This window comes from Homalodisca vitripennis, chromosome 6, assembly GCF_021130785.1.
Source record: "Homalodisca vitripennis isolate AUS2020 chromosome 6, UT_GWSS_2.1, whole genome shotgun sequence".
In the NCBI taxonomy this organism is placed as follows: domain Eukaryota; kingdom Metazoa; phylum Arthropoda; class Insecta; order Hemiptera; family Cicadellidae; genus Homalodisca; species Homalodisca vitripennis.
Genome location: NC_060212.1, coordinates 155,968,820 through 155,983,748, shown reverse-complemented (window position 1 = coordinate 155,983,748; position 14,929 = coordinate 155,968,820). Strand labels below are relative to the sequence as shown.

Genomic DNA, 14,929 nt, shown 5'->3' with positions numbered 1-14,929 from the left:
ATGACAACTTGGACACATAGTCAAGCCTTTTTACAATTTTAAAATTACCCCTGTTTTTACATCATGCAATACATTATTGTGTTGTTCTTAATAATACTAAGAAGCTAATTATTAAATTATGTATATCATTTTAAGTATTTTATTGAATTTAAAAAAATATACTTTTTATGAGTTTTTCATTAAGCAGGTGTTACTGTCAGCAAAATAATATTGTTAAACATTATTTGTTTTATTTATTATTACATATATTTATTACAATGGCCTATTTTTCTAAAGAGAATTTGATAATCAACCTGTGATGGCTTTTTAAATTGCAGGCAGAGTTGTTGAACGAAGCATCTAATTTATTTGACTCTATATTTATCAACAGGGGACGAAAAATATATCTGTTATAGGAAGATGAAGTAATATTTAAACAATTAACAAATTTCTGTAAAAATATTTATTTTATTTTCTTGTGGTTTGAAATACTGAAAGTTTTTTTACGGTTGCAACAGCTCAACAAATACCTGGAAAGCTTATACAGAATTAGATATACCAGTATGAGGAAGATGATTATTGTTGTTGCCACGTCCAGTAGCCACAGCTGATACCAGGGCAGCAGTGCTGAGGCAGGCCTGAGGTGCTGACCTGGATGTCTCAGCACATATTCTATCCAGAACACTGCTGAGTCCAGGGGTGCCATCGGCTTGTCTCGGACAATCTTGGACAGGCTTTCTGCGTTCTTCTTGTACCTAACATAAATTTAACTCATCAACAGTCATAACAACATCTCAACAGTCATAACAACATCTCAATAGTCATAGCAACATCTCTTCTTACATAGAGTGTACCCAGAATCAAAACTATGGAGCGTGATCAAGCCATCGTCATTCAAGTTGTAACACAAATGGTGAATGAAATCAATTTTAATACAATTTTATGTAATTATAGCAGTGTTTTATTGATTATTACAATTATTTGTTTGCAATAAAATAGACTTTCATTTAATTACATGTAACTTATTTCCTTATATTAATATAATTTTTCTTGCGTTTGAAGTAAACATTTTCAACTTATTTTTCAATCCATTCCTAATTTTTCATAAAGGATTCCGACGGAAGCTCATCAAACACAACCCAGCCAGTCATTTTCCACAGATTGTATAACACAAATCTAATTATGCCCTTGCAGTAACCACCCAACTCATGAAAATCCATGAAAGACTGTATTTTTTTTTAATCCCTCAAAGAAATTTTTACCGTGTATAAAGGATAAAAATAGAACGTGAAAAATCAGGTGTATCTTCTCATTCAAACATAAAGATGGGAGTCAAGGCGAGGGAGGATCAAGAACTGTTTTCATTATTTATTTCACAGTGTGGTTTTCGTTATTTATACCACGACCAAATGATTTCCTTACTTCGTTAAGCTTTTGCCGTTAGCCCTACAAAGTTTTTCTTTCACGCCTTTTAAGAGGCCTGATTTAATTTGCTCCAATTCTCTAAATTTTAAAACTAGTATGGAAAAAGAAACTTTATTTTGTCTTTTCCCACTGGCACACAAATTTTTTTTTTCTCAGACCGTCCCATAGGGGGAGGAGGAGTACTGGGCCCACTTTGGACTAAATTTTTGCCAGTACCAGGTTATTACCTAATTAGTCTTTTCAACGGCAAACTTAGGTCTGTTGATATTATGATGGGTGTAATTTTCTCATATTTGTAATTTTGCTTTGAGATGGTCTCTTCATCCTTTCTGATCCCCCCATCATTGAACAAAAATACAGACTTTATGTCTGGAATAATACTCTCCTGGTGGTTCAAGGAGTTCCACCAACCGTTCGGAGTTTCCATCCGGGTGCTAAGTGGCCCTTGGGTTCCGGGGTGGAGATAACCGGATGGTGGAAGACTTAGGGAGTGCTTTGGCTAATAAGTGTACACTTACTTAATTTCCTTCCCCAACCTTACTGGAACACCCGTTGGTAGACCTGCTCAGCCTTGCAAGTCTACTTATTTTTTATGCTCCGTGATTGTTGTATATTTTAAACTGTTTTAGTTATTATGTTGTTCACGGAAGTTTTTTAATGTATTAATAAGTGTCAAAGGAGAACCATTCCAAGTTGCCAAAGAAAACGACACGCAGCTGTAAGTAGTGTATGTCAGTCTCGTCACTAACATACTTGGAGCGGAGAAGGGAAGTCTGTAGTGGCCTGTCAGACGGAACGGCAAGCGGGACTTACTGCGCATCTGCAAGGCACAGCTGGCGCTACCAACATCGCCGCACTAGTTGTCCCACTATAACCTTCGTCACGCCCGAGCCTTGCTGTACTACACTCTGCTGCTACGGTGGATTTTATCTTGTGCCTTCAATAAAGTGACGCACCCTACCAACATCTGAGCTCTACGTAAATCGTCGCTTAACTTGAAGGCATCTGTTTTAGACTATATATTTTATGTCTTTACATTTTTCAGTATTGAAGCCTTGTTATTTGTAGTTGTTCGTTGTTGTTGTTGTTAGGTTTTAAGTATTGTTTTGTTTTATATGTTTATAAACTATATTATTGTTGCTATTTTATGTTACATTTTAAATTAATTTATTTTATTTATTGACTATTTTAATATTTTATTAAAATATATTTATTATTATTTATTATTAGATTAGGTTAGATATTTTATTGTTTTGACAAAAAATCGAAAAAAAAAAAACCTTAAATCTGACTAAAGTTATTATTGGCCATGGATAGCTTTATATTTGACTGCACTAATTTTAACGATGATGCTAGTACGTTAGTTTCTGAATTTTGTATTCAGCTAGATAAACTTGTATAAAATTGTGATTGTGACTGCAATGAATTGATTAATGGAGCTTCTGGCGTTGTTTTGATAGTTTGATGACGTCTGCGGACAGCTCAATGAGTGTGTAGTAAATATGAGCGCTTGAAAGAAAGAAACTGGACTATTTGAGTTGCACAGAGGGATGTAGAAAGGAATTCTCACCGTTCTGAATTAAATATCTTCTCTTAGCAATAATGACCATTTAGTTAATGAAAAGAATACTTTAGAAGTTAAGATTAAGGACATTAGAAAAAAGTTGTCTAAGGCCGAAAATACAAATTCTCTGTTGAGAAATCTGCAAGCAGAACATGATAACATTGTAAATGACTACGAAACAGTTCAATGTGCTAATCGTAAGCTAATTGTAGAAAATAGCAGACTAAAAAAGTTGGTCGAAAAAAATGAAAGCATTTGTAATGTTTTAAAAGATAAGTGCTAGTAAACACTAATAAGATTGTTCAACTTGAATCCTCATTGAAGGTTTTAAACAATAAATGGTGTATCAGATGAAATTATAACTGATCATATCAGGTTACTGAATTCTGAAGTCACTAGAATTCAAAATGATATTTTGTTTGTTGATCCAACTTTGACGCAACTTCTCAAACTGCATAGTAGAACTTATGTAGATCAGGCTTTAAGTGACATGTCGTTTTATAACAAATCCTGGGTGTTTTTTGTATTAAACAATTGTGACCAAGGTCTTGAGCAGAATGGTGGGTCACATTGGAGCCTACTGCTCCTTGATAACACAACACGAACAGCAGTACACTACGACTCGGTGCGCGGCCTGAACGAGCGGCATGCTGCAGCGTTGCTTGTCAACCTTGGATTAGATAGTGTTCCAATAAGTGAGGGGCAGACTTTTCAGCAGACAGAGTCTTTTGAATGTGGTGTTCACGTTCTTGTTAACGCTCGGCTGTTTGCTCGGTCAGTGTGTGCGACCGATTCGCATTGACTCACAACACACTGCATCACACTGACACCTCTGAGACACATGGTAGTACTAATGCCACTCTTGTACCAAGTTCTCAAAGTAGTAATAATTCTAGGTCAAATTTGGCAAATGATAAAGTGTGGAAAGTTGTGAAAGGTTAAAAAATGTGCCAGGCGAAACTTAAATCCGAATAAAAATAATCAAGTACCTTGTAAAAATAGATTTGTAGTTTTAAGTAACCACACTTCTGTTACTGAGTCAGTTGTTAAGGTTGTTAAGAGCTCTTCAGGTGTCTGGAGTGAAAATTCTGGTCATGTAAAATGCAAGGAAAAACGTAAAACAGACTCTTTGAAAAGCAAAGATAAAAGAAACCCCTCTAAAAATAAGAGTAAAATAAATGTTGAAAGTAGTAGTAGTTGTACAGTAGGCCTAAAATAATGCAATGGTTTTGAGTGGTTTGTGTGCCACTGATGACATGTTATCGGCTGTAGAATGTGCAGGCCAGACTACTCTGGAGGACAATCACTCTCTCAAACCCGTTGAGCAAAGTAATGTGATTATTTGCTTATAGGTGATTTCAATTCTCCGATATTCGGGGAAGCTTTGTAAGGAAAATGGTTGTACTGTTAGGGTACACCCTGGGGCGAAAATCAAAGATTTAAAAAATAAGTTGATGGGGTTTCTTGCAGCACCAACCTAAAATAATTCATTTTCATGTAGGAACCAATATACTTGCCTTTGAAATATAACGGTGGTGCTGGGTACAATGGGGGGATGCGGCAAGCGCGAGGCATTGCACTGTATGGCGGACCTGTTATACACAACACGAATCCGTTTTCCAAACAGTGTTGTTTTAGTTGACAGCATTTTGCCAAGGTCTGACATAAGTGGAACTGCATTAGCCACAATTTAATGAGCAGTTGGAGCTGATGTCTGGAAACTTTGGTGTCGTTTTTCTTGAACTGGAATCAGCTGGTGCGAAGGTACCATCTTGCTCGGGATGGCAGGACACCTTAACAGAAAGGGGGTGTCTGTGTTTGGAGCAGCACTTTTGAATGTCTACGAGCAGGCTTACATCCTGTGAAATGGCTTCGGGATGGGGTTTTGTCTAGCGCTGAAAGCGCTGTGACGAGTGGTGTGCTTCCAGTTGATGTTGTCGGAGGTTGCTTGTTGAAACCTGTGGGCTGACGGTGTGGACGCCCGTAACGAGGGGTGAGCTTGAGGTGGATGATGTTGAGGTTGGGTTGCTGGAAACTGTAGTTGTCGGTGTTGAAGCCGTATTGAATGTTGAACTTCCGGTTGACAGTGACAAATCTGGCTTGCCGAGACTTGTGGATGATGGGAATGTGGTGCAGCCAAAAAACGGATATGTAAACTTGATAAATTTATCAGGATAGCACATCTAAATATGAACTCTCTTTCCACGGGCTTCGAAGAGATGCGTGCCGTGGGTAGAGGATTTAAACCTGGATGTTTTTGGTGTTTCGGAAACTTGGCTGAATGAAAGTAAATCTTCTGATGAGTTTGCGATGAGTGGATATTCATTGTTTAGGAGCGACCAGAAAGGGAAATGCAGTTGCCTCCAGAGGTGGTGGAGTGGCACTATATGTGAAGAACTGCCTACAATTTTCGCTGAAATCACTTCAATTTGAAGATTGTAATTTTCCAGAGCATATTTGTGGAATATTGAAGTGTAAAAGTGAATCTTTCTGTATTTGCATTATCTATAGACCAGGAGATATGCCTTACACTTGTCTAGAGCCCGCTCTCCACTTTGTATTTTATGATATGGCCCAGTACGCAGATAATATTGTTGTAATGGGTGACTTGAATATTAACTTGTTAGATTTTTCATCCCCAGAGACCGCTTTGCAAATAAACTCTTTAAGAGCCTTGAGGTGACTCAGTTGGTTAAAGTTGCTACAAGGGTTACTAAAACCTGTGCAACTTTGATTGATCACATTATTGTAAATAGCAATGTTAAATACGTACTGTACAGTGTGACGTCGTGGATATGTCAACCATCTATGACTCAAGATTTGTTACTTATTGTGACTTCTCCCGATTTGACATTGACAATATGATACATTGTACGTCCAGTATTAGGTGGGAAGATGCTATGTCTAGATGAACAATGTAGATAACATTCTAGATTTTATTAATTCTGCTATTATTCAAGTTTTTAATGAAAATGCACCTCTAGTACATAAGAGAGTGACCAGAAAGAATCTCCATGGAGAAATAAACAAATCATTCAACTAACCATAGAAAAAGATTATTATAAGAAGAAAATGCTATCTACAGGAAATGAAACTTGTAAAAAAACATATTGTAAGGTTAGAAATATGCTCAACAATGAAATAAGACGATCAAAACAAAATTATTTTAGAACTGAAATGGAGAAATGTAAAAGCTCTAGAGACTTTTGGACTAAAATAAGGACAAGTGGTGTCACTGATCCATTCGATCCAGCCATACCCAACTTTGTAAAAGATTTGGAAGAAATCAATAAGTATTTCGTTGGTATGGGCTTAGGTATCATGGCAAATGATGATTGCGTACAGTTCTATGAAAGAAACAAATCAGAGAGTGTCACTTGTGATTTCTATTTCAGGAGTGTTACAAGAGAAGAAGTGCAGGAGGCTTTGAATAGCATCACATCAGAGGCAGTTGGAGCTGATGGCATATCAATAAAAATGATTTAAAATGATAAGTCCGTATTGTATTGATGCCATAACACATTTAGCTAACCAGTCATTGGCCACTTCCACTTTTCCGGATGCATGGAGGGAGGCAATTGTACTGCCTCTTCCCAAAGTCAAAGCACCTTCATCTGTATCCGAGCTGCGTCCAATTTCGGTATTGCCTGCCCTGTCGAAGATAATGGAGAAGCTGGTTGTTTCACAAAATGGTACAATTTCTGGAGTCAGAGATATCATTCCAGCCTTACAGTCTGGGTTCAGGAAGGACCATAGCACTGCAACTGCGCTTTTGCTCGTTTGTGACGAGTTGCTTCACGCAAGGGCGGATAAGAAAGCATCTCTTCTTGCAATGCTGGACTTTTCACATGCATTCGACTCAATAAACCACAGGATGTTGTTGGCTGTCATGCATTTTTATGGTTTTCGACCAGAGGTGGTTTCTTGGTTTGATTCCTATTTGGTGAATAGGAGACAAAAGGTTTAAAATTGGGATGGATTTTCTCCTCATCTTTAAATAGAGTTGCTGGTGTTCCACAGGGAAGTTGCCTTGGGCCCATTCTATTCACCCTGTTTTTCCGCCACTATGGGTTCAGACTTGCAACATAGTCGCTTGTATTCATACGCCGATGATGCTCAACTGTGTGTTTCATATGATGCCGGAAGAGCTGACTCAGCAGTTTCCATTTTGAATGCTGACTTAAGCATAGTCCATGATTGGTCTGAGAGGCATGGGATTAAACTGAAACAAGGAAAAGTGTAGTGTGTTGTCGATTCCTTTCAATGTGGGTTCGGAGACAGTGGGTGAGGTGTTGCTTGGCAGTGTCAGACTGAAGGAGTGTGAATCGTCAAAGCTCTTGGGCCTCATGCTTGATAGTGGGCCTCACACTATCTGGTCATGTAAGTGCTGTTTGTCGGCGAAACACTTGGGTCGACTGAGAATGCTATACAAGCATAGGCACATGTTTCCTAGAGAGACCAGGCTTCGCCTTGTCCGGGCTCTTGTGCTCTCTGTGATCGATTATTGCCTCCCTGTCTATGGCAACATTGTGTCTAAAGGAGATTTAGAAAAATTACAGAGGGTCCAAAATATGTGTGTAAGGTATGTATGTGGTTTAAGAAAGGTTTGACCACGTTTCGGAGGCTCGACGATCGCTGGGTTTGTTGACTGTAGCTGATACTTGTACCCTGCGCTCCTCATGCCTGGTTTACAGAATCCTGACCACTGGCAGGCCGGGATATCTGAGAGAGAAAAAACTAAAAAGCAGGTCTCAAGTCCGATCTCGCCAGTACTAGACAGGATCAAGTGTTGGAGATGCCTCGCGTTCGCCGTGAATTTGAAAGAAAGCGATTTGCGTACTTTGCTCCCAAATTATATAATGAACTGTCCTCCAGCGTAACAGGCCAGGGTGTATCTGAAACGACATACAAATAAAAATATATACAAGTATTTAATGTACAATTACAAGGTGATATAGCCATATATTAACTGTATGTCTAATATTGTGTTTTATTTATTAATATAACTATAAAATAAGCTTTTTAATCTTTTAAGAACTATAATAATAAGACATGAGTCGTTTTGTAAACCAGCAATTATTGTTGAAAACCGCTCCAAAATAAAGTCCTTATTTATTTATTTATTTATTTATTTTAACACCCTCTTTGAGCCCTTTTGACCACCGAGCGTATTAGTGATTTGGAAAGAAACGAATAAACCCATCCTTGTGTCAACACTTCAGACCTTTATTTATTGGTAACTACCACAGAAAGCACTTAATATTGTTTGAGTTTTTTTACTACCACATGGCTTTTCCTCAAGCCTCTTTAAATTAAAAGATTTATTCTTGACTAGTGTGGTCAGTCGGAATGGATTCTAGCCGTTACGCTTTTGGAGCGCCTCGCGAGCGTGCAAGAGATCCATACTAGAGCAATATCTAGCAGATTGCTAACGACAGCGGTACCAGTTGTAGTCTCCAATCTTTCCGTCTTTAACTTCCTACCTTATCCTTTTGAGTTTTTTTTTCATTCTCACTCCCGGGGTAGAGGGGGAGGATGTGGCGTTTGCCACTTTATTTTGTTGGCCGTTGGACGGGCCGGCAGCGTTTCCCTACAGCTGGTCGAGATGATTTAACCTTACTTCTAGATGTTTTCTATGGAAATTCTGCCTGTTTTGATTGGTTCTCGTTTTCAGGTTTCTAGATATCTGGAATTAGGTTTCTTGCTCTCTCCTCTTCAGGCTTCCGTAGGGCGAGGGCATCTTCGAGTTTTAGTGGTACTCATACTCTTACTGTACTCATACTATTGACACGGCACTTGATTGCCATTTAATCAAGAGTTTTTAGGTCTATGTTTTTTGACAAACTTCTCTCATTTTTTTCACTATCTGACAAAGCAGTTGATTAGCACATCTAAATCAAATAATATACAGTAATTCATTCATTTATACTCTGACAATATTAAACCACAATTGGAAAGCCTACGGACAAGTAGCTGTTTCCCACATATCTTAATGGACGTCACTAGAATAGCCAACTCATAAGAAGTAGTGACGTATTAGATTGTGTGATAGACTCCAGCTCACACCTGCTATACAGCAGAAAGTACAGAGTGAGAAGGTCACCGGCGGGAGCAGTGACCCAGCAGCTGCTGACAGTGCACACAACTACTCTGCCTCAGGCACTGCCACTGCCACTTGATATCTCACTCAATCGACAACTGACTTCCCCTTTCTAAAATATTAACAATTTTTATTTTCAATTGTTTTCCTGGACATAAGAAAATAATTCTCAAAAATGTCCAAGAAACAAGACTACATCCCGGACCTTAAATATCCCTGTGGTATTTGTAGTATATGTGTTAAAATTCTCTGTTATCTATTGTACTGGTCCCTGCAACCTGTGGTACCATGCTGGATGTGTAAATATTGCTGAAAAACATTTGAAAAAAAATGAATAAAGAGGAAATCGACCACTGGACATGTAAAAACTGTAATACAACATCAGCATCCCTGATTCTACCCACTAAACAGGATCACATCAAAACAAATGGTCAGCCACAAGGGCCTGCACCTAAAATTGCTGAACAAGGTCATCAAACACCAGGAGAAAATCTCAACAACTTCCAGCTTGGCAGAGGAGCTAGAAATGGTCAAACAAAGTGTCCAAAAATATGAAGACCTAGAAGAAACAGACATGGAAACTTCTTTGACCATAGCGGCTGAAGCTGGCAACTTCCTACTGAAGGAGAAACAATAATCTCAAAAGAGACATTCAGATCTTGTCAAAACAAAATCCTCATTAGAAGATACTTTTGCAGGGTTGGAGTTGAAGCTGGAAGAAATGACCTGAACAAGAAAACACATTTTTGCACAAAATAGAAACCCTGCAGGAAAAATTTCATGAAACATTGGCTCAACTGGAAAACGAAAAACAGCACAGATTAGAATTACAAAACTTATTTGAAGAGAATGACAGAATGCAAACCTTTTCACTAGATGAACAAAAAAAATAAAAATACTGGATCTTAAAAAATTAAATCAACATCTGACAAAAAAACTAAAACGTGATAGAACACAATAATTATACAGATTTAAAACTAAGTTTTAACAAGATTGAAAAGCCAGATCAATTTCAAGATACTAAAAATGCTCAAAGACATAGGAACTCAAAACAGTCCATGAAGAAACACCTGTCATAAACTCCAGCACAGCCTCGCTCTGACAGAATTAGCTCAAGTGAAGACGAGACAAGATCGAAATGGAGGACGTTGTTAAAGAACTACAAGAACAGCTTAAGACTCTAAATTTATCTAAAACTCCCCAGCGCAAGTGAATTGACTGCACCAGGAATTAACACACATATATCTGGTCAAGAACGTCAAAAAACAAGACATTTTGTGCCAAAACAAGTTTTTTCTGATAGGAAAAAGACTGTTTTTTAGCATTTCGCTTCAGGCAGCCAAATACAAAGCTAAAATTGACACAGTTGGAGCCAGACAAACGACTCATAAAAACTGAACTGCACTCTTCATTTAACAACAGATACAATACCCACCATCAACTGCAAAAATTCCGTCCCAATGATGAAGACATAGAAGCATTTTTTAATAGACACATAGCGTTTTACAAAAAACATAAATAACAACTACTTTTGTACTCTCACCAGACCACACTCTGCTCCTGTACAAATCTCCTCCTCCTACTCAGAAGCTGATCCTGCAAAAACACTCTTGAAAATAATTTTTAGAAACCCTCACTCCCAAAAAAAAAGCAGACAAAAAACTAATCACAACCTTATTGACCAAGGAAATCAACTAAGGATATTTCATCAAAAACATAGACTGCTTAGGTGGGAAAATTAACAGATTGACACACATTCTAGAACTTCACTCACCTGACCTGGTGATTCTTGTCAGAGCATTGGTCTTAAAGAATTCCAGCTCTCAAGTACTAGACTGCCAGGCTACAACTTAATAGGAGGCTTCTCTCGGCATACCTGCAGAAAAGGGGGTGTAGCAATTTTTACCAGTGAAACACTAGGAAACCAAGTACAAATTTAACAACTGAGCTTGCTGTGAACTTACGTGTGAAACTCACGTAGTACATGTGACTATTGGCAAAACCACAATCTATGTAATTGGAGTCTACAGACCACCAAGTGGAAGCCTTGACAATGCCCTTTGACATTTTATCTAGTACTCTGGACCTTATTCCAACATGGGAAATGTCCTACTATAATCATGGGTGACATTAATGTAGATGGGCTGAATCATGACTATAAAAACCAAAAACTTAAAGACATGTTGGCCAGTCATAACATCACCAGGACAGATCTCCCACCCACTAGAGTAACTATGAACTCTAAATCATCAATTGACTTTGTCTGCTCTAACCTTGACATAGGTAAAATTGACGCTGATTTAATTATCACTGGCCTATCAGACCCACCAAAGCTCAGCTCTGCTTAGCTAGTATTCCGAACAAAAAATTACCTTTGCCCATTTTAACCAATAGACATTTCTCACAGAAAAACCTAGATTACTTCAAAAAACCTGCTTCATTTAGAGACATGGCAAAATGTATATAACTCCCCTTCTGTGGAAGAATCCTATGAATATTTTCATGAAATACTCATTCAAACTCTTAATGTAACATGTCCAAACAAAAAAATCCCGCCCGAAAATAAAATCCAAAATTCAAAGCAAACTGATGAAGAATCTGAAAGGTTGAGAAAACATTTTTTAAGATCCCTGGAAATGGAATTAAACAACTGGCAGTGAGGGGTGATAAAATAGAAACAGCTATCAGAAAAAATAACTATGACCTCTACTTGAAAAAACTGAGGAAACAGTCAACCTCAGACTTCATTAATAACTCACATAACAAACAAAGGGGCTGTTTGGGAGGTTATTAACTACAAAAAATGCAATAAAAGTAAAAAGGACGAACGAACCCCTTAAACTTATAATCAATGAAAAAGCTGATCCAGGACCCCTTTGGGAAATAACTGAACACTTCAACCATTACTTTACAAAAATAGCTGACATCACTCTCTGTAACGCTAACCAGGCCATAAATAATCAGCTAATAACATGGAAAGACTGTGGCGGTGTAACCTGACTTCATCCCACACTCAACCACACCAGAAGAAATCCTTCATATACTCACATCCCTTAAATCAAAACCAGCCGCAGGTGTCGATGAAGTCTCTTCCACACTCCTAAAACACTGTAAGGATGAAATAGCAAATCCCTTATGTCACATAATTAAACCTGTCGTTTTCACAAGGTGTCTTCTTTCCTATGAAAACTGAAACTTGCAAAAGTATTTCCTAAACACAAGAAAGGCAATACAACATCAGTGGAAAACTATAGACCTATATCGATTCTTCCAACGGTATCAAATGTGAAAAAATCTTTCTGAATCAATTGACAGCACATCTGACTACTCAAAACATCTTGACGCCTCAACAGCATGGCTTCTTACGAGGAAGATCCACCACCACGGCTATTAGTTCAACTGACAGAGTTTTATTATCGACAACCTTGAAGAAGGTAACAACAGTAACCGCCATGCTACTAGACTTCAGCAAGGCTTTTGATTGCCTGAACCACTCTCTACTGCTCCAAAAAAGTAGGAAATATGGGCATCAGGGGAGCATCACATGACTGGCTTGCTAGCTACCTGAAAGATCGACAGCAACTAGTGGAAGTAAAACTATACCAGAAACCAAACATCGCATAAAAGCAAGATCAACCTTACTCCCAATCACTAGAGGTGTACCTCAGGGATCTATACTTGGACCAGTGTTCTTCATATTGCTGACAAATGACCTACCAAGCTATCTTCTTGACTGGGCCCAAGCTATGTTATATGCAGATGACACCGCTCTTCTTATTGCAATAAAAGACACAGAATCTCTTGAAATAAATTCATTTATAGCCCTGAATATGACAAAGCAATACTGCCAACATAATGACCTAGTTCTTAATGAGAGCAAAACACAAACAATTAATATGGAAAGGCCGAAGAACCAATGACTACTATGGCTTACCTGAAATAATCAAGATAATGAAGCCAAGTATCTTGGCATAACAATAGATGACAATCTCTCTTGGAACTCACACATTGATGGTCTTTACAGCAAGCTCAACTCTAGTATCTATGCCCTTAAAAGAATAAAAAGTACTTGTAACAATGATACTACCAGGACAGCATACTTCTCTCTTTTTGAATCTCATCTGAGGTACAGACTACTCGTGTGGGGCAATTCCTCAGTAAGAAACAGGGAGCGGGTTCTGGTTCTACAAAGAAAGCAATTCGAATTCTTGCGGGATTGACTCCTCAAGACTCATGCCGTTAGGCATTTGGAGAACTAGCGATCTTGACAGCTGTCTCACTCTACATCTGCGAGACCATCTGCTTCACAATAGCTCAGAAACCTGACCAGCTAGGTGACACACACAGCTATGACACCAGAAACGCCTATGACTATGCCCTCCCCACACACCACCTGACCCTATTTGAAAAGAAACCTACATACATGGGGAGAAAAACTTTTCAATCAACTTCCAGAGGACCTCAAGAGACGCAGAGATGAAGTACTTCAAGACAGCACTTAAGGCTGGCTGCTGCAGAAACCATATTACACCCTAGAAGAATTTTTAAATACCTGATTGTACAAACTAAATTATATTGACACAATTCTGTACTCCATGTATACGAATAAAGAGATTTCTGTATTCTATTCTGTATTCTGGTCGGAGTTTTATAGTTCAAAGCTGGCTGCCCGCTCCCTCGACGAACCGGCACGGTGTTTTGGTGTTAATATCGTGGGGCCTACCTTCCAATCAACGTTTCACGACTCATTTAATTAATTAGGGCCCAGTCGTTCCAAATTCAGTGTACAAATTGTCGCAACAGTCTCAGATAGTAGATTAATTCTTGCGTATTTGCTTTTGAGCGATTTTTGTTTTCCAAATCATTGTAGTTTTGTAAATAACATATTGTATATTCTATTGTCCTGTCTCATTGAATAACAGGTAGATCATAGGCATATCCTTTCTGGCAAACACTTCAGAAAATAAAAAAGGATCACTGGAAGATATTCTAATCTTCTGATCCATTTCAGAATAATTGGACTTTTGGTTTAAAGAGCAATGTTTTGGAGCCTGGAGAGCTGGAGAGTGAAACAATGACACAGTTTCATAACAACATACAACAGTTTTTATAAGTAACAATGAAATACATACATTTCTCTTCATAATTTCCTAACATATGATTGAAATCATTCCAACAATAAATTTTCAGTAACATATTATTAGGAATACTAAGTCTGTAGTAAAAGCACATATAATGTAATATGAGAAGTATTTCTGGTTTGAATTATATTTCAGAAGCCATGTTGGAGTTTTCCTTGTTGCCATGATAAAAAAAACATACATACTTGGTCTGAGAAGCCTTACTTTACACAAAAAGTCTCTACTTTCGTTCTCAAAATCTTCTTTCGGTCTTAGTTTGTTACTACCAGCGCCTTAGTAGCATTTGCATGTTGCCACGATTTAACATATACAGGGTGTAAAAAAATGTTGGACTAGCTATGCATTTTCTGATTCTATGTGTGATTCTAAGCTAGAAATGAAGAATTATTTTTTTTTCTAATTTCCACTTTGTTTAACTGCTATACACCATTTGATTTTTTTTTATCAAAACAATTTTATCCTTGTTGTTATCTTTATGATTGTTACAAAACTTAGTAAACTGGTCTATGTTGGAAGGTATTATAAAAATCTTTTTAAATAAGTTTTAATACTTTCAAAATGGCGGCCATTTAATTTTTGTTTTATGAAATATCTATTAAACCACTGTTTTTATTAAAATTTTACAAGACACATGAAAGTTTTTAAATATTGTGTACTTTCTGAGGATTTCTCATTTGTAAAAATCAGTTAAGAAATAACTGTTTTATGGAAGGTTTCATT

At 37.7% G+C, this 14,929-nt stretch overlaps 1 protein-coding gene across 2 annotated transcripts in view; it reads right to left on the bottom strand.

The window, feature by feature from the left end:
* Positions 1-427: 427 nt before the first annotated feature.
* LOC124365040 (UDP-glycosyltransferase UGT5-like) overlaps positions 428-14,929 on the bottom strand; it is a 36,612-nt gene continuing 22,110 nt past the window's right edge. For both annotated transcript variants that reach the window (XM_046820937.1, XM_046820938.1), the window contains one exon: positions 428-734. In XM_046820937.1, the coding sequence (XP_046676893.1) occupies positions 443-734 (292 nt within the window). In that variant the 3' untranslated portion in view covers positions 428-442. The remainder of the gene's footprint in view (positions 735-14,929) is intronic.